Source organism: Daphnia magna, linkage group LG2, assembly GCF_020631705.1.
Source record: "Daphnia magna isolate NIES linkage group LG2, ASM2063170v1.1, whole genome shotgun sequence".
NCBI lineage: Eukaryota > Metazoa > Arthropoda > Branchiopoda > Diplostraca > Daphniidae > Daphnia > Daphnia magna.
The window spans coordinates 10,829,304-10,854,702 of record NC_059183.1 but is presented as its reverse complement, the minus strand read 5'-3'; the positions used below and the strand labels follow the sequence as shown (position 1 = coordinate 10,854,702).

Sequence of the window (25,399 nt, the reverse complement as noted above, 5' to 3'; positions counted from 1 at the left end):
TGTTTAGGTGGATTTAACATAGGCTAACGACTTTGAGGACTGATTTCTCCCATTAATTTTGCTACCAGGAGCAAAATTATTGTGGTACGTTGTACGTCAGGATATTGCCAACATTTCAAGTGCCAAATTTTCAAGAATTCGCTACAACTAGTACTTGAAATTGTCGTTACAGTGAAGGGCTATCAACATTTGAAACAATAACAAACAGTCAACAGCAAATGGTAACTTTAAAAAATGTGTAATTTTCTTATAAAACTTAAATTTCTTGGTATAATTAGGAATGTAAATGTCTTCTGAGGATGCAGAAGATCTTTTACATGATTCAGTTATTGAATTATTTGACTTATCTGATTATTCTTTAACTTTGCCAAACGATGCTAAAGAAAGATATGTTGCTAAGCTTAATGAAGTACAGTGTGACTGTCCTTACGTCATAGAAAATGAGTATTGGACTTCCAGTACACAAGAGCTGAAAACAATATTACTATCAGTTGAATTTGGAGATGTTTGGAACTATCTAGTCTACAGAAAACAGTTTTATACAGCTAACGATATGAATAATTATAAGAGCTGCAAGTCTTATGAGATAATTTTTGGAGATGGGCTGTTTTTTGAGTTCAAGGCATTAAAACTTACAAATAATACTCATTTTGGCGGCGCGTTTTGCTGATAAAATATCCGAAGCCACACTAAAAGCCCGTTCAACAGATCCTGATGATGCTGCAACGCTAACAGCATCTCTTCCGATTTCGCTTAGTATTGGAAAACGACACTGATTAGATTTCCAATACTCGAGGGGCTTAGTGACGCAAAGGTCACTGTCGGGATCCACTGGATTCACTAGAACTTCCATAGCTACGATGGGTTCTTTTAAATAAATCCCAAACTCCTCCAATACTTTGGCCGGGCCACTCAGGGAACGAGATTTTGGTGGCTCAATGACTGTTGAATATAAACTCTGGCTTAACCTTCTCTTGCGAGTTGATGAAGGTTTTACTGCGTCTTGCTGAACTTCATCCCTAGCTTCATCCTGTTGATTCGGCGTAGAAACGCTGGCTGCTTGTCCTATGATAACAGTTACTCATGAAAGGCATTCCTCTAATTTAACTTTTACAATTAAAACTCACTAGAACGCAACAGATCGCATCTTATTTTAATTTCAGAAGAAACTTCATTTAACACTGCCTTTTCATTCAATCCAGCTTGTTTTATCCAAGCACACTTAAATCGTGGATCAAAAATTGAACCTGTGGAATTAATAAACATAGAAAATATAGACTCTGAAGTCTGTCTGATAGCACAGACCAAGAATAGAAAGACTGTGATCGGCCTATACGTCCCCATAAACCATGCTCGTGCCTGCCGCAAGTTGGCGCTGCCTCTGCAAGCCGTACTTTTTTGCGGATTTTTCCGTTCCCTCCTACTGATTAGATGCTTCACACGGGGAAAAACTAAAAAAAGATAGATAATTTTTTTATTTTTATTTCTTAATTATAAGCAAAAATTCTTTATATCCCCTTATTCATTTGAACTGTATTGGCCCAGCCTTATATACGCATAAAAATTTCTGAATTTTCCCTCATTTTCTTGTTTGTTTATTTCAATCGTGAAACGCTGTACCCTACGTCAATACGGAAAGCTGAGCCATACTGGGTTCTTCTCTCCGTATTGACTCAAGGTACAGCGTTTCACGATAGAAAAAAATATCAAGAAAACAAGGAGAAAATTAGATTTTTATAACGAAATTTTTATGCGTATATAAGGTTGGGCCAATACAGTTCAAATGAATAAGGGGATATAAAGAATTTTTGCTTATAATTAAGAAATAAAAATAAAAAAATTATCTATCTTAGTTTATTCACAAATCCCGGGTGTGTGAAGCATCTAATCAGTAGGGAAACGGAAAAATCCGCAAAAAAGTACGGCTTGCAGAGGCAGCGCCAACTTCCGGCAGGCACGAGCATGATTTTTGAGCATCCTCTCAGCAGGTATAGGCCGATCACAGTCTTTCTATTCTTGGTCTGTGCTGATAGTGACAGCCTTGGCCTTAAAATTTTCTAATTTCATCCCTCAAAGCAATTCATTTTTCTACCGCTAGATGGGATCTTAAGTATCTTATCTTTTAGGGCAAAAGTTACCATTGATTTTCATACCCTAAAGTTAAAGATACTTAATTTTAACTGAATTTGACACAAGATAAAAGATACCAAAAAGATACCAAAAATATCTTATCTTAACTTATCTTAACTTATCTTTTACAAAAGATAGGAGCCACTGATCCCAATACCGATGCAAATGTGTTTGAAATATGGTGAAATGTAATGATGAATATATTACTTAGTGGACACAAATCTTTTTCAAAGAGGTGATTTTCTACACTTACTGGAATTCTTTAACTAAAAGTTAAGGATTCTAAGATACTCTTAATTAAAAAATACAAGGAAACCCTGTTTTTGCTTAATCTTGTATTTAGGTTTTCGAAGCAGTAGCAGTAGCGAGCGCCAGATGGTGTCGTCGTAACCCTTGTTTTTCCTCTGATTGGTTGTTGCCAGGTAACGCGTCACCGCCGTAGGAGGTTTACGAGTTTACGGGCCTTAAGCATTAAGTAGGCCTTGACAGTGGTGACCAGAGTAATAGAATACTGGTGTAGCCACGCCTATGGCGGGCCCTCCCATTGCCTTTTTGGCCTGAAAGTCTTTCTGTCCCATAACGAAAGCGCCACAGCGGCTGTGTTGTGAACTTGTGATGTATTACGTTTTCGCTGTTTTCGCTCATTTTCGTCGTCTGTACTTCAGAAAGTAAACAAAAAGTGGCTTAATTAATTATTGTGAATATAAACATATGGGTTGTTATAACAATAACAACCCTTAAAGCTCAATTCATAGGTGGCAGTTACGGTTATGGGACACTTAAATCGATATCTTGCCTCATTTTCTCACAATCGATACGCGAAATTGGCAACAACTTTTGGGAAAAAATCCGAGAGGGGGAGTTAACATAGCCGTGGCTACACCAGTATTCTATTACTCTGGTGGTGACGGTGCTAACTGCTAGGTTTTCAAAGAACGCATCTTAAAGAGAAGGCGACTGTGTCGTCTGACTTTACACGTGGTCCGCGTATCTTTTCCGTCTGTCACTAAATTTGTACCTGCAATTGAAGCTCTGGAAACTTAAAAATGGTAAAAAGAAAGAGAAGTACGATTTCTCTCGAAGTAGAGAAGCCAAAACAAGAAGAAAATATTTTACCCTTGGTACGAGCTTCGGACGAGCCCTTGACGAAAAAGGTAATAGCTTTTAACAACAATTGCTTGAGTTGTAGTAATTTTCACTCACTCTTCACATTAAGTAGTTGAAACAAATCTTCCCCATAAGAGCTTCTTTCCAATTCTAATCAGCTGTGTTTTATATAGGCTAAATGGATAAACAAACAAAGAGTCCTTGTCTTTGCTGCACGGGGAATAACACAGAGAGATCGCCACTTAATGGTGGATCTACGAGATATGATGCCACACTCTAAAACAGAGAGTAAATTTGAAAGGAAGGATCCCTTATTTGTTATCAATGAAGTACATCTAACCTTTCTACTTTATTAAATTTGTTCAGAAAATTGCATTTAAATTATTCATAGATCTGTGAAATGAAGAATTGCAGTAAGTGCATATTTTTTGAAGGAAGAAAGAAACAGGATTTATTTTTATGGCTTGCGAATGTTCCTAAAGGCCCAAGTGCTAAATTTTACATAGAAAATGGTAAAAAAACTATTATTGTTTAAAAAAATATGAGCTGCAATAAAATTTGTCATTCTAGTTCACACAATGAAAGAACTTAAGATGACAGGAAATTGCTTAAAGGGTACAAGGCCACTGCTGTCATTTGACTCCAGTTTTGACACACAACCATACTGGTCTTTACTAAAGGAGCTAATGACACAGGCAATATTTTTGTATTAGATTCCAAATAGCATAGCATTTTCTTATTTTTTATTTTATTTGTAGATCTTTTCTACTCCTAAAAATCACCCCAAAAGTCAACCTTTCTTTGACCATGTCTTCACTTTTACCATAATTGAAAATCGTATCTGGTTCCGAAATTTTCAAATCCTCGAAGAAGATGGACAGCTTGCCGAAATAGGTCTTTAGACTTTTTAAAAATATCTATAGATTCTAATATAAATTTCTCTATTGTATACAGGACCGCGATTTGTTTTGAACCCCATAAAAGTTTTTGATGGAAGTTTTGGTGGAGAAACTATTTGGGAAAATCCAAATTACGTTACGCCGAATGCGGTAATATAATTTTATAATTTCTTCCATCGTGGATTTTCATTATTATTAAACCTGTACGATATTTTTTTATTTCAGTACCGTCGAATGTTGAATTTACAAACAGGGTTAAAATACCGCCAAAAAATCGAACAGAAGTTGTCACTGGCAGCCAGGCAACCTACAGGAGACTTGTACGATATCGACGCGCTTGATGAAGAAGTTTTTGAGGACAAAAATCCCACACAAATAGCTAACGAGGTAATCAACCAAAGAATTGATGATGGGAAGAAAAAGAAGAAAGAGAAGAAAAGAAAGAATAAGAATACAACAACTGGGAAAAAAGTGGCAGAGATATGTTCCAGGAAATACTCGCCGATTCGGATGATGAGTAGCTTTGGTGCGAAATCTATAATGTATTACAAAATACATACTGTTTGAAGACCAAGTAATTGCCCATGCACATTGTTAATGTTAAGAATCTAAGACTGGTCACAACATGAAAAAATTATGTTCTCATATTCTCCAGTAAGGAAAAGTGTGAAATTTTTCAGTATCCAGTTTAATGAATTAGGCCAATTGAATCAAATTATTCTAATTATAGAAAGAAGAAATTCTCTTCTACTTTCAACCGGGTGGTCGTCGCGTCAGTACTGTTGCGTTTAGGCGTGCTTGTATCCTGCGTACTCAGTTTCTGTCGTTTTTCATGCAAAAGCATTGGATGAACCAAGGCGTTGCCGTGATTTCTTGTTTCAACAAACGTTTACCGTTAAGGGTTCGGCTCCGTGTCCAAAGGGTGAGTACAGTAGCATCCCATAAAGTGAGACAGACAGTGCGAGGGGAGAATATTCTCACTTCGCAAGTTTTTCCTGCCATGCGGGGTCTCCGTGGGAACAGAGCTGATAAGATTCAGCAACCTAGGTTAGCTTAGGGGCTTGTACGGTGTAAAAGTTTTGTTTGATACTCTAGTTACTAAACCAGGATATTAATCGCTCGAAACATAAGGATTGGCTTTAGTTATTGCGCCAACGAAAAGGGTTGTTAAAAGACAGCGCTTCGATCACTGGTTAGAAGACCCGAGGGTTTATTTTCTTACATGCTCTACCTAGGGTTCGGCCCTATTTTAAAAGGTGGCGACTGTTACGGTTTTGGGCATAAATTGGGGTAGGCGGGTAGAATGAGGTTTAATCAGGGAAATCGGGTCGAAAAATTCGATCGATAATGTTTTTGGATAAATCGGTTGACTGTAATCGGGGGTGCATCCCCGATTACGTACCCCTGGGTTCGGGGTGAATTTTTTTTCACGCCAAGCGCCAAAAGCCCCGACCCGATTAGAAATGTGAACCCTGATTGGATAAAAAAAAGTGCCCCGATTGGCACGGGCCCTTGCTCTACCTTTTAGCTTTTACTAGTGATGTTACGTCTAACTTAACCAGAGTCATAGACCCCCGGTTCCTCCACTATGGCTATTTTCCCTCTCAGAAAAGGGGCACCCTCTTGCGGGGAGTACTATACAAAAAAACGAGGGTTTTGGGTCAGGGCATGGTCGGGGCGTATGAATGATTTTCCTCCCGGTGGGACTGCCATCTGTCGACAAATGCATTTTCTGCGTAGAGTGAAACAACACACCCACAAGAGGCGTTTCAATGCCTGATTTTACAAGGGATCATGGGATGCCACCTTCTTTTGTTTCAAGCAGTTTATCAGCTGGTTGATGTTTGTTTTATGTTTTTCTTTAAAGTTTATTTCTAAACGTTATTTAAATGTGAATTTTGTTTTTACGGGTTATGTCTTTGTACCGCTAGACTGACGATGCTCCAATGCCATACTGCTGGGCTATTGCACCGTCAGGCCATTAGGGGAATTTAGGGATGCCTATAGCAACTCCATCTCGTTCAGAGGCCTGAACGCTGTCAGGCAAAACATGACGACAACTCCTGGTAGGGTTCAGGTCCCTGGCCTCAATTTGCAGCAAGAGATAGGCAGCTCAATTGGAAAATTGCTCGAGGTCGCGTAACGACTGAAGAGCAATTGAGATTGCTTGGAATAAAGAGAGACCTTAACCTTATGCGTTGACATCTGTATTCCCAGCCTCTTACGCGCAAAAAAACAAAAACAAAACAAAGAACGAGACCGCTTGGGCACATACGCCCCCTCGGCACGTCAGACCTTTTTGGCCAAAATAATATTTGAAAAAACTCTTGAGTAAAAATTGGCCGTCGATCAGCTATTTCCACGAAAGGAGTTATGGCTGCGTCCCCTGAAAAAACAAATAATAACGCAAAATTAATGAGTGGGAGGAGACGGGTGGGTTCCTTAACTAAGGTTAAGGTCTCTCTTTATTCCAAGCAATCTCAATTGCTCTTCAGTCGCTACGCGACCTCGAGCAATTTTCCAATTGCATGTAAATTGATCGACCTTAACCTTATGTGACTTCAACGCCTATTGCTGTGTTTCGGAAATAATTCTACTTCCGAACGTCTCAGTACTGATCGGACGGCTGTAGTGCTTTGAAAAGACACACTTTGGTGCCCAGCATCCCGTACGAAGGATCGATTCGATCGAAAGCCCGATGTTTACGGCTTTTGACGCTGACGCTCCACTAGTAGAATGAGCTGAATAAATTGTGGTGTCGACGCCTGCGTCCGACAATACACCTTTGATCCAACGACCGATAGAAGACGCGCCGACAGGTGCGTGAGGCGATACTACACTTAGAGCTAGCGTGTGAGGACTTGATCCGTTCCTAAAAGGTTTAGTAACGTGGATGTAGCGTTCCAAACATAACACGGGACAAAGATTAGAATCCGGATTAAGCTTGGTTAAAGAAAAAACTTTAAGGGCGCCATGTCGTAGCGACTTTCTTATCCGGGCAAGTGAGAACTTCACCTCGGGGCCCGAGAAAATGAATGAGTTGAAACTGATTGCCGCGATATCCGAAACTCTAAATAAAGAAGTAAGGGCAAGAAGCATTACTAATTTGCTAGATAGTAGTTTTAATTCAAGAGATTCGTTCGGACCTAGGCTTTCTAGGTAAGACAACACTACGCCGACATCCCAAAAACCGTTATATTTGGGTTGGGGCGGGTTAAAATGAAAAATACCTTTCATGAGCTTGACTATTAACGGATGCTTACCGACGTCAAAACCATCAATCCTATCGAGCGTGCTTGATAGCAGGGATCGAAAAACGTTAATTGACCTGTAGGCCTTACCTTCTTTATGTAGGTCTGTAAGGAATTCTAAAACGCCGCTTATAGAAGAAAACAAGGGATCCTGATTCCGTTGAGAGCACCAACCCAGCCAACGGTTCCAGGCGCTCTGGTAAGCAGCTGATGTGGCTTCACGGTTTGCTCCCACAAGAAGCTGGACCACTTCGTCCGAAAATCCTTCGTCTTTGAAGCGACTCCGGATAACATCCAGGCGGCTAAGAGGAGCGATCCTCTGGCTAGAAGCGGATGAGGATTCCCCAGTGGGTCTCATAGCAGCTCTTTGCTCGACCGAATGATTCGAGGAGGTTGGCATGCCAATTCCATTATGGTCGGCCACCACGGTTGTGCTTGCCACACCGGTGCCACCAGGACTAGTTCCGCCTTGTCCTTCCTGATCTTGGACAGGCACTTGAATATTAAGTTGAAGGGCGGGAAAGCGTAGCCCTGTAGCTCGTTCCAGCTCAATGTGAAGGCATCGACGGCCGTCGCTTCCGGTTGAGGTTTCCAACTGACAAACAGATCCAGTTGTCGATTCCAGTTCGCGGCAAATAGATCGATCTTTCGATCCCAGAGGGCCATGATCTGCTGAAAGGTCGACTCCTGGAGTTTCCAATCGCTGGTCTCGTGTTGCATCCTTGATTGGCGATCTGCAAGAAAATTGAGAATGCCCGGTAGATGTACTGCGCGGATTGAAAATGTGCGCTCTTCACACCAAGCGACAATTTCTGCCGTTATGGCACTTAGGGCTGGAGATTTCGTTCCCCCCGATTTATTTATGTAGTGGACGGCCGTGAAATTGTCCAACATTAGGCGGATGGTCGAATTACGCAGGCGACTTGTAAAAGCTTTCAAGCCGTTAAGGGCTGCTAAAAGCTCAAGCTCGTTTATATGTCTTTTTTGGTCGGCCAGAGTCCAGGGGCCTCTTGTGGAGACCTCGTTAAAGACCGCAACCCATCCGGAAAGTGACGCATCCGAATAAATTATGAGATCTGGTTCTGTTGCTGACATCGGTTTACCGTTACTTCTGATGCCGTTTGTTGCCCACCAAACTAAGTCCTGCTTCGACTTACTGTCTAGGCTAACTGTCGATTGTAGTGAGTTACCAAATGTTCTGCAACCCTCAATGTACTGCATTTGAATACCCCTGTAGTGCGCTTGGGCAAAAGGGATGGCTTTAACAGCCCTGTTCCGGCGAAGAATTAAATTGTTTTATTTTGTATAAGGGCCGCTAGAGGCCGACTTTGGGTTGTGCGTAGTACGCTTCATTTGTTTGTTTGTCCCGCGTTTACCCTTACCCAAAGCCTTTGTTTTGTCCCTACTTAACCCCGCGTGCATTGCATGCGGGTCTCTGATTTTGTTGGCGTCTCTCCACACACAAGGTGTGATCTCTTTAGCTACACTCCCCACACATAAGGTGTGATTCTCAAGTAGGCCTTACAACCCTGCTCTGTATCCCGAGATCGGTTTAATACACCCTTAAGGGATACCCCCCCCCTCGAGTCTACGAAGTTTTCCTCTATTGAATTGAGCTCCCGAACATTTTGGTCCTTCGAACCGGAGCTATTCAACCGACTGTCTTCAATCCATTGGTGCTTCAAGCTAGGAACGAAGTCAGTAAGCCATAGAGAAGTTTTGGTGCACCTGTAAGTTCTTGTGTACCTGCAACTCTATCGGAAACTTAGAAGACCCGAGGGTTCTCGACTAACATAAGGCTAGTCACCGGATCATCAGCATCGTGCCACGTGACCCAGTCTACCGAACCAAGTACACCAAGGTACATCGTTCCGTTTTCTACAAGGTCTACACAGCAGCAGCCATGGATGATCTAACCAACAACACAGCAGCAAGAATAGCAGCGACAGTGAGATCGCAATCAGTAAGTCCCTCTATCCCGGTAGCAGCCCCAGTGTTAGAGGAAGCAGCCCAAGCAGTCGCGATAGATTCCACCAGTGCAGCCATGGCGCAGTGGACACGCCTGCGAACTACTACAAGGCGTCAGATTACGAACACGTGCAGCCAAATCACCACAGCCATTAGAAGAGGTGACCCAGGAGACAGTGTTCAAGCCCTTGCAGAGTACGCGCAGGAATTGTTGAGAACCGCTAGTGATCTCAACAACAGACTGCTTGAAGAAGCTGGCCTAGACGAATTCGATCGGCAGCACGAGGCACATACTAGGTATGTTCAGCAGGTTAAGGCCGTGGCAGCAGAGCTTCAACGTTACCTTACCCCCCGTGCACATCCACCATCAGTTCGAAATGGCCATCCCGCCATTGTACCCTCTGTATACAGTAGCCGGCAGTCGTCAGCAGTGCATCCCGAAGCCGACAGACCACAATCCCACACAGAAGCCCAACAGAGAGTCCTTGCAGCGCAACAGGACCTCCAGGAAGCAGAAAGGGCTCTACAGTCACTAAGGTTAGAAGACAATGACTTAGAATATCGGTCATTGCCAGGTGTAGTCGAACTCGACGCAGTTAATCGCTGGTGCCAAGACAACAGAAGATGGGGAGCAGTAGGAGAAGCGAGCCTACAGGAAGAAGCTCCAGACGATTGGATTGATATGTATCGTGCCGGTCGATTACGACCCCTTCCGCGAGTAGAAGCAGGACCTCATTCGTCAATTCGAGCTGAGTTACCTGATTACAGCGGAAAGGCTCTAGATTGGTTCGCATGGATCGATTTGTTCCGGGCGTTGGTACATGACACATCCAAGGCCGCCGGCGAGAAATTTGCGATTTTGAGGAGACATCTCCAAGGTGACTGTCTAGACGTTGTATACGGTCTAGGGGGGAGAAGCTGCTTACATTCAAGCATTGGTCAGGCTTAAGGACAGTTTTGGCAGACGTGACGTCATGCGAGCAGCGCATATTCAAGCGTTAGAGAAACTGGAGTTCCAGAAGAACGATCCTGCTTCCTTCAAGCGGTATGCGGAAAAGGTCCGCACACACTTGTTCGATCTCACTAGAATAGGCGAATTCGCCGCCGCAGACATCATTGAAAGAATCTGTCTCAAGCTACAGCTCGCTGATCGCTTAGCTTGGAATACGGATAGAGGAAGTGGACTTGAAAGGCGAAGCCTCGACCAGTTTGGTTCTTGGCTTTGCAACCGGGCCGCCGCGTATCAAAACGCATACAGCATTGCGGCAGACCAAACAAGTGGAGTGCCGGGTAAAGCTCGTGACAGACAGCATACCCGCACCAACCAGGTTCAGGGTGAAACAAGAGGAAGAGACAATCGTCAGCCCAACAGTAGCTATTGCTTCAATTGCGAAGGCTCCCACAAGTTGGAAGATTGCCCGTCGTTTAAGGGTCTTACGGCTAGAGATAAGCTGTCGTTTTGTAGCCGACGTCGGTTATGTTTCAATTGCCTGAAATCTGGACATTCTGCTAGAGATTGCAGAATGAAGAAATCGTGTTCGGTCCCTAACTGTAATCGCACACACCATGCACTGCTTCACTACCAGCCGGATGACGCGGACGAATCGGTTCGCCCCGCTACAGCCCGCACCAACCTAGCAAAGGGGAAGAAAGCAGCTGTAGGAATGATCCAACTGGATGTTCTGGATGCAGAGGGAAACCTTGTGAAAGCCAATGTATTTCTGGATGAAGGTAGCGACAGTACGCTTTTCCGAGAGCGGATTTATTCGCCGACTTGGACTGAAAGGTGTTCCGCAGACTCTCGCCGTTGATGGCGCTGGTGGAGTTTTGAGAAAATATACTTCGCGTCGTATTCAACTCCGAGTCCGGCTACCCACAGGCGAATTCGCCACTCTTCAAGGTTCGACTATGCCTACTGTGGCCAGTCCGGTTCCACTTACAGATTGGAACACCTTAAAGAAGCGTTGGAGACATTTAGCAGACCTGCCATTAGAAAGCAATGGCGGGAGAGTAGACATCCTTCTCGGAATAGATCAGGCCTATTTGACAACGGCCATGGAATCTCGTTTCGGACAAGAAGACGAACCTACTGCTATTCGTACCCGCCTTGGATGGGTCGTAAGAGGAGTAATTGGGAATACATTCAGAAATCTTATGGCGAGAACGCACGCAGTTTTCACCCAGCATGGAAGAGGAAGGCGACGCACTAGCGCAGCAGATGAAACGCTTTTGCGACACAGAAGAATTCGGGACGGAGCACAAGACAGATGGCGTTTCCGAAGACGATAGACAAGCTATCGATATTTTAGAAAGCGGAACGCGAAAATTGGCCGTCGGCTATGAAACACCCATCACCTGGAAGGTTGGGGAGCCAGACCTGCCAAACAATCGGCATTTGGCCGAAAGAAGATTGGCTACCCTGCTGCACCGGTTCAACGAAGAACCCGATTTCGGGCAGGAGTATAGAAAAGCCATGGAAAAGAACTTCGAAAAGGGCTATGCAATTGTGTTGGCACCCGCCGACTACGGCCCACCGGAGTATTATCTCGCTCACCATGGAGTGAGAAAAGGTCCGAAGCTACGCGTTGTGTTTGACGCTGCAGCACCGTTCAAGGGAAAGTGCTTGAACGATAGTATTCTCAGTGGTCCGGCTCTACAAACCCCATTGCCATCTGTCATCTTAAAATTTCGGGAAGGCGAAATCGCATGGGCAGCTGACATAGAAGCCATGTTTAGTAGAATACGGCTGAGACCAGAAGACGCACGGTACTTTAGGTTTCTTTGGAAAAGAAACGGGGAGGAGAAAGTGTGCGTGTGTGAGATGAAGCGGCTACCATTCGGCGCTACCTGTTCGCCATTCATTGCGATCAGTACCACGCGAAAAATTGCTGCTGATCTCAGCGATGACCCGAAAGTTATCGAGGCAATCAACACAAGGATGTACGTTGACGATTACCTCAGCTCCGCCAAATCACTGGAGGAAGGTATTCAAGAAGCAGTAGGCGTTAAAGAAACCCTAGCAAAAGGAGACATGCACCTTCAAAGCTGGATCTCCAATTCCGCAGCTTTCGTGAAAATCTTAGCACCTACAAGTAAAGGTGTTAGTCAAGGCCCAGCCGAGCTTCCATTAAGCAAGGACGACTCTGAGAAAGTCCTTGGTGTTTACTGGAACCCGAATTCGGATACGCTTAAATTCAGAGTGAGCGGGCTAGAAGAAATCACCTACACACGGGTTGGAATTGCAAGTAAGGTTGCGAGTTTGTTCGATCCGCAAGGGATGGCAGCTCCCCTTATTGTTAAAGCCAAGATCAAGTTAAGGGAGCTCGGAACAAAAGGGCTTCAGTGGAACGATCTCGTCAGCAGCGACGACCGTGATTGGTGGGAAGAATGGTTTAGCGTCCTACAGCAGCTCAACGACATCGACATTCCACGCTGTTTATTCCCAGATGAAGAGAATATTACCCGATCGGAACTCCACGCATTTGGAGACGCATCGGAAGAAGCGTACGCTGCAGTTATCTACATTCGGAATGTGTACTCTGATGGTCGAGTACTAGTACGACACGTGCGGGCGTCAACAAAATTGGCACCGAAAAGAAGCATTTCCGTGCCAAAGTTGGAGTTAAATGCTGCTCTGCAAGCAGCCCGTCTCGCACGCTCAGTGATCGGAGCATTCACAAGGATTCCGCACCGTCGGTATTTCTGGACCGACAGCAGCACCGTAAGAAATTGGATTCGAGCAACCGCGTCCAAATATCAGATGTTTGTCAGTCATCGGGTTGGAGAAATCCAAACACTGACTCAACCAGACGAATGGCGTTTTGTGCCGGGCAAGATGAACACAGCCGATATCGCAACTCGTTCAGCCATTGAAGAGGAAGCCCTTCCATCGCGCTGGTGGGACGGACCGAAATTCCTACAAGACGACGAAGAAACATGGCCAGCAGATTTGCCATGGATTGCCGTGGTTGAAGAGATACGGCCGGTGCGATCACATCAAGCCACCGTTACTACTTCAACGTTCGATTGGGAAAGTGTCAAGATCGGTGTAGAAGACATTCCGGACTTAGTAAGACTGGAAAAGGTGTTCTACGATCTCGTAAAAAGATGCCAATCGGAGGTGTATAGCGAAGAAATTCGTCGTTTGAAGAAAGGAAAATGGCTTCAGCCTAACTCAAGTTTACTCTCTCTTTGTCCCGTTCTCGGAAAAGATGGACTTTTGAGACTAGGAGGACGAGCCGGGCGAGCTAAGTTGCCCTATGAAGAATTGCACCCGCCATTGCTGCCTGCGCAGCATGGTTTTACGAAGACTATCGTTCGAGCGTTCCACGTATTGCTTAAGCACGTTGGAACAGACTACCAGATCAGCTACATAAGGCAGCATTTCTGGATACCAGGAGGCCGGGAACTAGTCAAAAGGATTAGACACGAGTGTGAAAAGTGCAAACGAGAACGTGCCAAGCCAGGCGAACAACTTATGGCTGAACTACCGGATTCGCGTCTAGAATCTGGCTCAGCTCCATTCACTCGAACAGCCTGTGATCTGTTTGGGCCATTGGAAGTAGGACTTTCGCGAAATCGCACAGCAAAGCGATGGGCCGTTTTGTACACCTGTCTCGTTACCCGTGCCGTCTATGTGGATCTCGTGAACTCACTCTCATCAGACGATTTCCTTCTTAGCCTTCGGCGTTTTATCGGACTTTACGGCAAACCTCGCGTCATGCATTCCGACAACGGCACAAACTTTGTCGGTGCTGAAAACGAGCTGAAAGAAGAAGCCGAAAAACTGTATGCCGATGAGAAAGTAGCCGAGTTCCTGAATTTGAAAGGGATTGACTGGAGATTCCAGCCACCCAGAACACCACATTTTGGTGGAGCGCACGAGTCGCTTGTAAGATCGGCAAAAAAGGCGCTTTATACCGCTCTTGACTTGGAGAGTAAGAAGCTACGACATCCAGCGGAAGACACACTCCGCACTCTCCTATATGAAGTAGCCGGTTTATTAAATGGTCGTCCCCTCACTGCAGCCAGTACAGATCCGAATGACTTCCGTCCGTTAACTCCTAACGATTTTCTAAATCGTCCGAGTTCGGCCGACCCACCAGCTGGGACATTCGACGACGCACTGCCCCGTGAGCATTATAGGTACGTCCAGAGAATGGCCAATCTATTCTGGGATCTTTGGAAGAAAGTTTATCTCCAGTCACTTGCCGGAAGAAAGAAGTGGAAATCCCCTCTGCCCAACTTTAAAGTCGGGGATGTTGTGTTGGAGATCGACAAGAGCCTACGACGCGGACAATGGAATATCGGCCGGATTGCGAAGGTATTCCCAGGGCCAGACGGCCTAGTTCGAGTCGTAGATGTGCAGCTGGAAAGAGGACTTTTCCGTCGTGGAATCGACACTCTCGCGCTATTAGAAGTTAGCTCAGCAGGCGATGTCGTCCCAGACATACCCGCTTCGGGGGAGGATGTTCCGGCGAAGAATTAAATTGTTTTATTTTGTATAAGGGCCGCTAGAGGCCGACTTTGGGTTGTGCGTAGTACGCTTCATTTGTTTGTTTGTCCCGCGTTTACCCTTACCCAAAGCCTTTGTTTTGTCCCTACTTAACCCCGCGTGCATTGCATGCGGGTCTCTGATTTTGTTGGCGTCTCTCCACACACAAGGTGTGATCTCTTTAGCTACACTCCCCACACATAAGGTGTGATTCTCAAGTAGGCCTTACAACCCTGCTCTGTATCCCGAGATCGGTTTAATACACCCTTAAGGGATACCCCCCCCCTCGAGTCTACGAAGTTTTCCTCTATTGAATTGAGCTCCCGAACAAGCCCAAACGAAATTCCCCAAGATCTTGGCAATCTCTCGAAGGGACACCGATTCACGTCTAAGCATAGCAAGACAAAGGTCCCTTATTTCGACTATTTTTTCCCGCCGAAGAGCTAGAGAAAGGGATTTCGAATCGATTATCAATCCCAGGTATTCCATAACCTGGCTCGGAACTCCTACGGACTTTTCCAAATTAATTAAAAATCCGCATATTTCTAACACCGATATTGCCAACTGGTACTCTTGACCCGCCCCCTTTTCACTGGCATTCAAAATGAGAATGTCGTCAAGATAAATGATGGAACGCAAACCTTGCTTCCTCAAAAAAGTAATGACAGGTTTCAAAAGCTTTGTGAATATCCAAGGTGCCGATGCCAGACCGAAGGGCAGGCAACGAAACTGGTACAAAATATCCACCCACCTAATTTGAAAGTATTTCCTATGCCCATGATGAATGGGAACGGTAAGATAGGCGTCCTTGAGGTCTATTTTAACGAAAAATCGTCCTGACGGATCATCTCATGAAGCAAGTCCATGCCCTCGATTCTCCCATATAGCACATTTCTGCCGTCGGATGTCCGAATCATGGCCGAACATCCGTTAGATATCTATGTACTCAATGGGTAGTTCCAGGGATGTCCGTCGGCTAGTCACCTTGGAAGTGCAATGGATGTGCGAAAATTATATTCTACGGACCTCCTTCCAACAGCCAAGAAGATTTTCAATTGTTTCATTTAAGGAGCGGCCTCGAGCCAATCGGGGCGCTTTTTTGCAAATCGGGTTTCTCATTTCGGACCATCAAGGCGTGGCTCAGGGTGGAAAATTCTTCTCCCCGAATTCAATTTGGGTTTGCAATCAATTGGATTGCAATCAATCGATTCATCAATGCAAAAAACATTATCGATTGACTGTTTCACCCGATCTATCCGATAACAACCACGATAATAGCTCGTTCTACCCGCTTGCCCCGATTTTTACTCTAAAAACGAAAGAACGGCCTTTTTTTTAATTGCTTCGGGGCAACGGTTAAACCTCAAATTTTTCCCCGCACCACCACGGTTGAAAAAGTGGCACCTCAATTCCACCCCGAATGCACTTTATCGGTGCGGGGCGGTTAACTCGATTAGAACTAATTGGGGCCGATCACTAAAATTCATTATTAATTGTCAAAATTTCTTTGTTTCCAAAAGGGGAAAACTTAACCGTGTTCAAATTTTTCCCTTGAACGTATTTTTATTTTAAGTCCAGCATTTAATACGATAAATTGAAAAAATAAAGCAGTAATTATCTATTTACCGAATGGTTTATTTTTAAATTTATTTTAAAAAATGAATAAAATATATGTAAGTCGTGAGTTTGTTTGCACAAGCTTTCCGTTTAGCTTACGGGAACCAAGCCATTGGAAATTAACTCACAGAAAATAAATATTATTCGGCATCTAATAATATTCAAAGCAAGTATACTTATGATAGGATTATAATTTCAAATAATAAAAAACTACTTTAAACTTAATAAATCATGCTGAAATTAAAAATTCAAAAAATATTTAGCATAAATTGTTTAATTTTAATTTATACACCTCTGGTTTAACCTAAGTTCGAAATCATCTTGACTTCTTAAAAATCCTGTATGTGATTTACAACAATTCGATTGTATTGTTCGAAAATGATATATAAAATATCTATAGATTGGCACAGTGGTTAGTTTATGGAGGGGTTTCCGGAAGGGGAATAAACATGTATGGGGTGGGTGCATTTAAAAATATTCCTAAAATTACATAAATAAAATAAATGGGGAAGAGTCTACTAATCTACTGGGTATAGAGTTACTACGGGAAGAGGGGGGTTATCCTCAGCTTCGGGGTTTGGTGCACCATGATGGAAATGGGCACACACCATATCCATTGATCCCTGGATCGCTGCCAATCGGGCCTTGAATCGGAAGGCACCCCAGGATCTTCCGTTGATTCCAAGAATCGAACGGATTTCGTCGTTCCTGGGGTACCATGATCCAAGAGACCCGACAACCGGGGGAGAATCCTCCCATGCGAAGAATATTTATCATATTTCCGCTGGTAGGCATTCTCCATACTCCCTGGTTGGTCATAGCAGACCACGACGTCGACCATCACCCGGGAACCGGATAGTTGAAATTCAACATCTGGTCTTAACCTTTGCCCGGGGATGGCATTGTTGATCGTGACGTCGTGTCCCTGCTTGACTAGCAGCGACTCCAAGAGATCTTGGATGGTGTTGTGCCTCTTGGTGGCGAGCTGGAGACCTTCTTCACAGTGGTTAAGCACATGAAACCCGGTCTCGTTTTCCTTTCCGCATCGGCGGCAACTCGTGTCTTGCTCCTGTGAGCAAAACCACGAGTGCCCCCGAAGAGGAAGGATGTCGAGCCGGGCCCTGTGAAGATATCTCCAGTCTCGGAAGGAGAGGGGCGTACGGCAGGATACCAGGCGAGCCATGTCTTTCGACTTGTCTTCCAGGGAGAGGCCAGTGGCAACTACTCCCTGGTGGCTCTTGTCCGAAATTAGGTCCCTGGTATAGCGCTGCCGAGCTACTTTCCGAAGTCCGCGGACTGCCTTGACTGGGCTTACGGAGACGTCATCGGCGACAATTCTTAGATTTTCGTCGCCGGATACATCAATCCGCACTCCCAGTCGTTTGGCAGCTTGGCGGACAAGAGTCCAAAGATTGGACCCTGCCTCCGCGTACCTCAGTCTGTAGAGCCCCCCATCCACGGATCCCGAAAGATATTCCCCAACTGGCAACACTCCTGGATGCTCGTTTCTGAACCCTCGCCGGATGGTGTCATGGAGCTGCTCTCGGCATATGTTCCTCACTGTAGGGTCTCTACAAGTGAGGAGCTGAGCAAGCCCTGGCGATGGTCCAGATATCGGCATCATCAGTGGGCATGTTCCTAGGCCCCCAACCCGCCGGTCCGCGTAGAAAAACGGGACCGTTGCGTGATTGGGAAGGTTGCAAATAAGGCCTAGAAACTTCCTACACTCAGTGTCCAGTTGGGTAAGGCAGTCTTTCAGGACCCGACCCGAAGCGAGGTGATGGGAAAGGGAGGGAAGAAGGTGGCTACGGAAGATTTCAAGTTTTTGCCATGGTGCGAGGTGGGAGGCGGCAATCTTGTCGAGGTTAGGGATAAGGTCAGTTGGTGGTCGGAACCGCAATTTTCCTCCGATCGGTGTACCAAGATATGTTTCTTGGTCGTCTGGACCCAAGCACCGAATTAATTGATCACCAATTCGGCACTGGGCGTCAGACGGCTTGCCTTTGTCGAAGACCAGGCAAGCACACTTCCCGGCATTAAATTGCAGCCCCAAGGTGTTTGCGGTGAGGGTAAAAACGTTTAAAATATTTTGGAGCTCGGAGGGAGAATTTGTTACCACGGCAATGTCGTCAGCATATGCCGTGGTTTTCTCGAGCGAGCCAAATAATAAAAATCCGGGGTTAATATTGGATTTTCCGGCCCTGACGAGGGGCTCGGAAGCCAGGTTAAAAATAGGGGAACTAAGAGCGTCACCCTGGCGAACACCTGCTGTCGGGAAAATGCGGATGGATTCTTTCCCAACGGCAAAATCCATCCGATTTTCCGAATATATGTCCACCAGGATGCGCCGGAGGTCCTCTGGTATTGGAAGTGATGTGAACAGCTCATTCAGAACGGCGTGAGGCACAGATCCAAACGCGTTGCACATGTCCAGCCATGCTATAGACATGTGCTTTCGTTTGGTCTTTGTCTCCTCGACAACCGTCTGTAAGAGCTGTGTATGTTCCTGAATACCATGGACCCCCGGGAGGAAACCCTTTTGCTCGGGAGATAACCAGCCAAGGTCTGAAGCGACTTGCGTTATTCTCTGGCTGATCACTCCCGAGAACAGTTTGTAAATGGTAGGAAGAAGGGATATTGGTCTAAAGTTGGAATAGTCGCTAGTGTCCCCTTTCTTGAAAATGGGGACAGTTCGCGATGTCTTCCAACAATTAGGAACCCCTAGCTTCCAAACCATTTTACAAACTGTTTCCAAGCAGAATGCAGTTGGGGTCGATGGCTCTAAGATGACGGTATTCTAGGCCATCAACCCCTGGTGATGTGTTGGTAGCCCGGCGAAGCTTAGCTTCAAGCTCTTGTTGGGTTGGCGCATGATTAAGGGAAGTTCATCTGGTCCTCTGAAGGTTGGGACCAGTCGCAGGTGTTGTAGAGTTCCCTCGCACTTTGGCACTGCTGCGGAGATGGTCTCAATCGGTTGTAAGTCCTCTTGAGATATTCCTCCGCAGCTTGTACAGTACCATCGTAGGAGGGTGAACGGTCTTCGAGCACCTCTCGAACGGCTCTTCTTGGGTAAATGTTGAAGAGCCGCTGAATCTTCCTCGCCTCGTACGCCTTTTGCTTGATATGTCGCCGGGCCTTCTGCATCTGCCGGTTTTGGTTTCTTTTTCTTTTTTCAGGGTTTCCTCGGGGTTGTTCAGGGCTAGGGTCTTGTAAAATTTGTGCTTTAGGGAGCCAGTCAGCTGTGCAACGTTCGAGGACGTCGTCTAGGTCATGTAGGGTCTCGCAGCTCAAGAAGGCAGGAACCCAGAGACTGACAAAATCGTCGTCTCTTTGGCTCTGCTCTTCTGAGCTGTTATGACTACGTCCTCGATTGCTTTGCTGACTGGGGACAAAGGTTAAGGTCTCGGGGTTAGGTGAAGGGTCTAAAATCTCTTGTAATAAAATTGTGGGGCTAGTATTTTCTTGTGGGTGGAGTTCATAAAGCCAACTAAAATTTTGTGTCGCCTCCTCTTTTAATAGAGGAGGCGAACTCCCTCCCAAGATCTAAAATAGGGCTAGCGGTAAAATTTGCTGGGGACAGGACATTACCAAGGGATTCCTCGATCGCTGGGATTTCCACCACGGATAGCTCATCACGCTCGTCTTCTGTTGCAGTAACATCCTCTAGAGAGATCACTGCAGCAGAAGAGTCACGGTTGGAGCCATCCATACTGGATATCCCAGCAAATCGGATGGAGGGTGATGGGTTGTTATTAGAATGTAACCTTTGGTAATGTCCTTTTAGTGTAGGGCCATCTCCAGCAAATCCACACACTCCGCATTCCCAATATTTAACTAGTCGGAGTGTGTGGGCTGTCTCTAGGTGTCTGTGGATACTACCCATGGCTCTGGTGTTAGTTGCCAAGGTAGTCCACTCACACCTAGGACACTTCGTGGGTTTCCCAGGGTATTTTAAAATGATTTTGTCCCCTTCAATTCTGGAAGGGGAAAACGTGGGGAGAGAAGAGTGAGCGAGATTAGGAGACCCCTGCGAACCATCCATTGCAGATGCAATGGTTAGTTCGAGGGAATGGCGGAGAATGCTGGAGGAAAGGGACTCAGTACAAGGTCTTGCATGTCTGCCGGCTGAAATAAACGAATTAAATTCCTTTTTACAGCCAAGGCAGACATACTGGGTGGTGTACTGAACCCCTCTCCTAGAATGTCTTTCTTTTATGTGTGTCTCCCGCCAATTGTCTCTTGCGATCCCCAGACCAGGGACCGCTACCTCGCTCACCTTGACAGGATTTCTCCCCACATTTTAAAATGTTTGGCAGAGGAACTGGGATTTTAATTATTGTCCCATGGAGTCTTACTCTAGTAGCATTTCTACTAGATGCTCCTACCTCTGCCATTGCTACCCTGGGCCCACTTACATATGAAAGAATAAAACAGTAATTCTTATTGACTAAAACCAAAGAAGTAAAGAAAAAATCGGTAAAATATTGTTAGAAAAATAAAAAATAAACCATTAAAAATTTGGAGAGAAAATTCTAAATAAATATAAAAAGAAAGGATTTATAGAAATTTAAGAAAGAGGAAAAAAAATAGCAAAATTGACGTTATAAGCAATAAAAATAAAAAAATAAAATAATTTTGTGAAGACTAAAAAAAATTAAAACAGAAGAAATTGTGGAATAAAAAAAACTTGAGTGAAGAATAAAAAAAAAATATAAAATAAATTTAAACCGAGGAAATCGGGGAATAAAATAAAAAAAAATAATAATAATTTGTGAAGAATAAAAAAAATTTTAAAAACCGAAGAAAGTGTGGAATCAAATGAAAAAAAAAATATCAAGGATGAAAAGAATAAATAAATAAATTCTATGGAGTTTTAAAATTAAAGAAATATATGCATTAAAATTCAATATTTGTTTTGGTTAAAGCATAAGAATGTTTTTAAGGGATTTTTGGATGTCAATGGATAAAATGTAAAAATAATACAAGGAGCTAAAACACTTCATCAATAAAAACCGGAGCTCTTTAAAAACACGTCTGCTCTCCACGAAGTCTAGCAGACGTCCCCATTCGATTGTATTGTTCGAAAATGATATATAAAATATCTATAGATTGGCACAGTGGAATAATATTCGACTGTGATGCGGGATACCCGAGTTCGAATCCCGGTATATCTTAATGTTTTTTCAAGATTAGATATACAATACATGTCATATTTATTGAATATATAATGAAATATATAATGAAAGCCCGTTCGGATATCCTTAGAATGTCCGACGGCGCTGTTGAGGGCGGTCAAAACCAAAAAAAAATACATCCATAGGACATCCAAATCGGATATCGGGCTGTCCGGAGGATATGAAAAAGATGTACTCAACATCCGACCCCGACATCTGTCGGACATCTGACGGACTGCCTTGTGTTATGTGGGCTAAAATGCTCCAGTTTGACAAATTTATTTTGTTTCTTCAGATTTACAATTGGTCTGAAAACCCCCCGAGCGCTTTGGGATAACGAAAAGTCCACTGACGAAACCCTCCGCAGAGGCTTCCACTGGTTCTATGGCTTTTTTCTCTAGCAAAGCCATGATTTCCCTGTCACAAACTTCCGTCTGATCCTTCCCCATAGGCATATTAGACCCCGCGATTGTTTGAAAAGGGATGCTGGAAAAATCAATCTTGACTCCCTCTCTAATACTAGACATTACCCAGGGATCTTTAGACAACGAACTCCAAAAAACTTCAAAATATCCCAGTCTAGCCCCTGTTTCTAATCTAATTAAAGGACAGATAAAGATAGGATCGTACCGATTTAAGTTGAAGGCGCCTCCTCTTGTTGCGCCTTTGTTGAAGCTGCTGTTGAAAACGGCACGGCTGCCACTACCGCGATGAAAACCGTAAGACGATCCTCGGTTGAAGCTGCTATAGCCCGCTCCTCGGTTTCTAGAAACGGACGGAGGTCCGTTGCTGCGACTGATGATCCTAAGTTGCTGGTCTTCTCTGGCCTCTTTAACCATTCCCTTGATAAAGGTTCTACCGAACAGCGACCCACATTGACGCGGTTTGAATCGGTGGGATTCACTTAGAAGGGAGACGAACTTCGGGTCTGACACCTTCAGCAAATTTTCCCGGCGGCTTGTCGTGATGCCGTGGAAAGTGTGACCCCATAAGCGTAACGCCGTGTCCACCACGTTAGCCATCAGCGAAGATCTCCACTCTTCGACCTCTGACATCTTCTCCCGCAAAAAAAGAAGTGGGCGAGCCACGTCCAGTACTTTGTACTGCTCGGCCCTTAGAGTCTTCTCGTTTATTTCCGCTTTGGTCAGATCAGACCCCTTGAGACTTGGGTCTTTGAAGCGACGGACCATGGAACTATCGAGCTGTGGACATTTTCGATTAAAGAATGAATTAGAAAATTCTGGCATAAAACTTTCTCTAAGTTGCTTCGCTTCGGACGGCTTTAAAGACGAAGTCATCCAGTTCCTGAATTCCCTCATGTTCTTGCGGCGCACCGTGAAATTCGTCTTTGGCAACGGAGACGCGCTACGAAAACGGGTTCGCTCGCGATCGTGGCTGTGATCCCGGCTACAACGGAGACTCCGATCATGGCTGCGGTGGTGACTCCGATCACGGCTGCGACGGTGACTCCGATCACGGCTGCGACGGTGATCGCTATCCCGGCTGTGACTGTGGCTGATGTTACGGCGTCCATGGTGACTGCGATTACGGCTGCTGCTTCGACTACGGCTGCGAGATACTTCGCCACGTGGTTCTCGTTCCCAACGAATTACTCCCTCTTCGACACGTTCCTGCTGGCGGCTGCCTTTGCGATGACCGTAGGCACTCGCCGAACTAGCACCTGAACTTGAACTACTAGAGCTACTACTAGACATGGCTGCGTTGCGCAAGAGCCGAAAAGAGTCTGACGTGCCGAGGGGGCGTATGTGCCCAAGCGGTCTCGTTCTTTGTTTTGTTTTTGTTTTTTAGCGCGTAAGAGGCTGGGAATACAGATGTCAACACATAAGGTTAAGGTCGATCAATTTACATGCAATTCGCTATACTAGCGCAACTTGCCCTACGCATTCAGTTGCAACTCCATCTGCAACTGCAACTCCTCTATCTCGTTCAGGGACCTGAACCCTGTCAGGCAAAAACACAAAACCCCCGAGCCGTTATTTTTTTGTTTCGTGTTTGTTATTATTTATGTTTATTGTTTATATTTCTTTCTGTTTCCTTTCCGTAATACAATGCCTTTTAACTTTATAATTTTGTTTTCATTTATTAGAATATTACTTAATTAAGCAACGGTATAATTTCATTAAAATTACTGTAATAATTGTGAATTTCCACTCATGGGCATTCGGGTAGTGGAACCGGATCCAAAACCAGATATCATTACTGTGCACCCTATTTGACTTATTTTGTGCAAAAGAGCAGTAAAACATCCTACGTTGCACGTTCTCCACAAATGCGAAAATCTCATTTGTGTCCAAGTTGGTCTGCTGCGGCTGCAGCGTCTTATGGAGAAACCAACTTCTTCATGTTAAAAACTAAGTTTTCAATAAATATAATTAAGATTTTCCCCCTTTTCTTCCTAGCAGTGGGTACCCTACTCATTTTTTCATTTCCCAATTTTTTTTTCTAGCCCTAGTTCTATCTGGTTTATTTTTATTTAGCTATTGTTTGTGAATGGTTTGTTGTTCATCCCCTCGTAGCAGACGAATTTCTGGAAGCAAACGAAATTCTTCGGCTAAAAGAGACGAGCAACTTACAAACAAAAATAAAATAAAAATAAAGTAGATAGAACTGGAGCTAGAAAAAAAAAATTGGGAAATGAAAAGAAGAATAGGGTACCCACTTCTAGTAAGAAAAGGGGGAAATCTAAATTGTAGTTATGAAAACTTAATTTTTAACGTGAAGAAGATGGTTTCTCCATAAGACGCTGCAGCCGCAGCAGACCAACTGGACACAAATGAGATTTTCGCATTTGTGAAAAACGCACAACGCAGGATGTTTTACTGCTCTATACATTATAGTTTTACTTATTTTCCTTCACTTGCCCACTCTTTTTCAAGCTAAGGCTGGGTCATATCTTTTAAAGGGGGTAATTTGAATGAAAGAAAACTGCTTGAAAAGCACCTACCCGAGTAATGACCCATCAGCTATTTTTCAGGTAGGCAGGACGGTGCGGTTTAACGTGGCTCGGGTAATCCTTCTATGCCAGTACACAAAATTAAAATAGCTTCATAGGTAAAAATATTATGTCTAAATAAACAAATTTTACAGATATGGACAGCCGATGATGGGGGCTATCCACTTCCGTTAAATTTTTGCTTAACAAATATCTAACAGAGTAGAAAACCGATTGGATATTTTTGTCGGTGTGGTTTGACGGATCGTGAAACTAAATGAATTATAATCGGTAAACTATAAGCCAGTGTTCTGTCGAATACGGAAAAACTTGATTCGTTTTGTAAACGAATACGAATAAGCAGTACAAACGAATACGAATAATGAAACAAATGAAAAGGACGTTTTATTCGCGAATACGAATAATATTAGAATAACGAATAAATTTTCGATTAAAATATCCAAAATCATAGACCCCTGGATGCTCCACTATGGCTTTCAGAAAAAGGGTACCCTCTTGCGAAGAACACTATACGAAAAAACGAGGATTTTAGGGCGGATCGTAAGAGTAATTTTCCGCCTGGTGCGAGCGCCATCTGACTACAAATGAGTCTCTGCGTGGAGTGAACACCAACACATCCACAAGAGGCGTTCTCGTCGGGTGGAAAACGTTTAGTGTTCCCCCAGAAGGGTACCGTCGATTGAGGCTACTTTACACGCAACGCAAGAAAAAGTGTTTTGGCGCGCAACGTTTGCCCGAGAATCGCTAACTGGCGGAAAAAGGGGTCATTTTGCTGAACAGAAGAT

General features: G+C 44.4%; 2 protein-coding genes and 1 long non-coding RNA gene across 3 annotated transcripts; all 3 read left to right on the top strand.

Annotated features, from left to right (window-relative positions):
- Positions 1-23: 23 nt before the first annotated feature.
- LOC116932727 lies at positions 24-1,278 on the top strand. Its single transcript, XR_004399671.2, has 2 exons — positions 24-221; positions 279-1,278. It is a non-coding gene; the product is annotated as an uncharacterized LOC116932727 (long non-coding RNA).
- Positions 1,279-3,031: 1,753 nt separating this feature from the next.
- Positions 3,032-4,710, top strand: LOC123469783 (ribosome biogenesis protein BRX1 homolog). The gene is given in 8 exon segments (XM_045169071.1): positions 3,032-3,284; positions 3,411-3,566; positions 3,629-3,749; positions 3,808-3,932; positions 3,996-4,131; positions 4,192-4,286; positions 4,362-4,590; positions 4,593-4,710. Coding segments are annotated over 8 exon segments (1,035 nt in total). The 5' UTR covers positions 3,032-3,176; the 3' UTR covers positions 4,658-4,710.
- A 4,580-nt stretch (positions 4,711-9,290) lies between these two features.
- On the top strand, positions 9,291-14,843 carry LOC123469918. Its single transcript, XM_045169257.1, has 4 exons — positions 9,291-10,172; positions 10,264-11,086; positions 11,142-11,482; positions 11,529-14,843. The coding sequence occupies exons 1-4, from the start codon at positions 9,291-9,293 to the stop codon at positions 14,841-14,843; spliced, it is 5,361 nt and encodes a 1,786-aa protein (XP_045025192.1).
- The last annotated feature ends 10,556 nt before the right edge of the window (positions 14,844-25,399 follow it).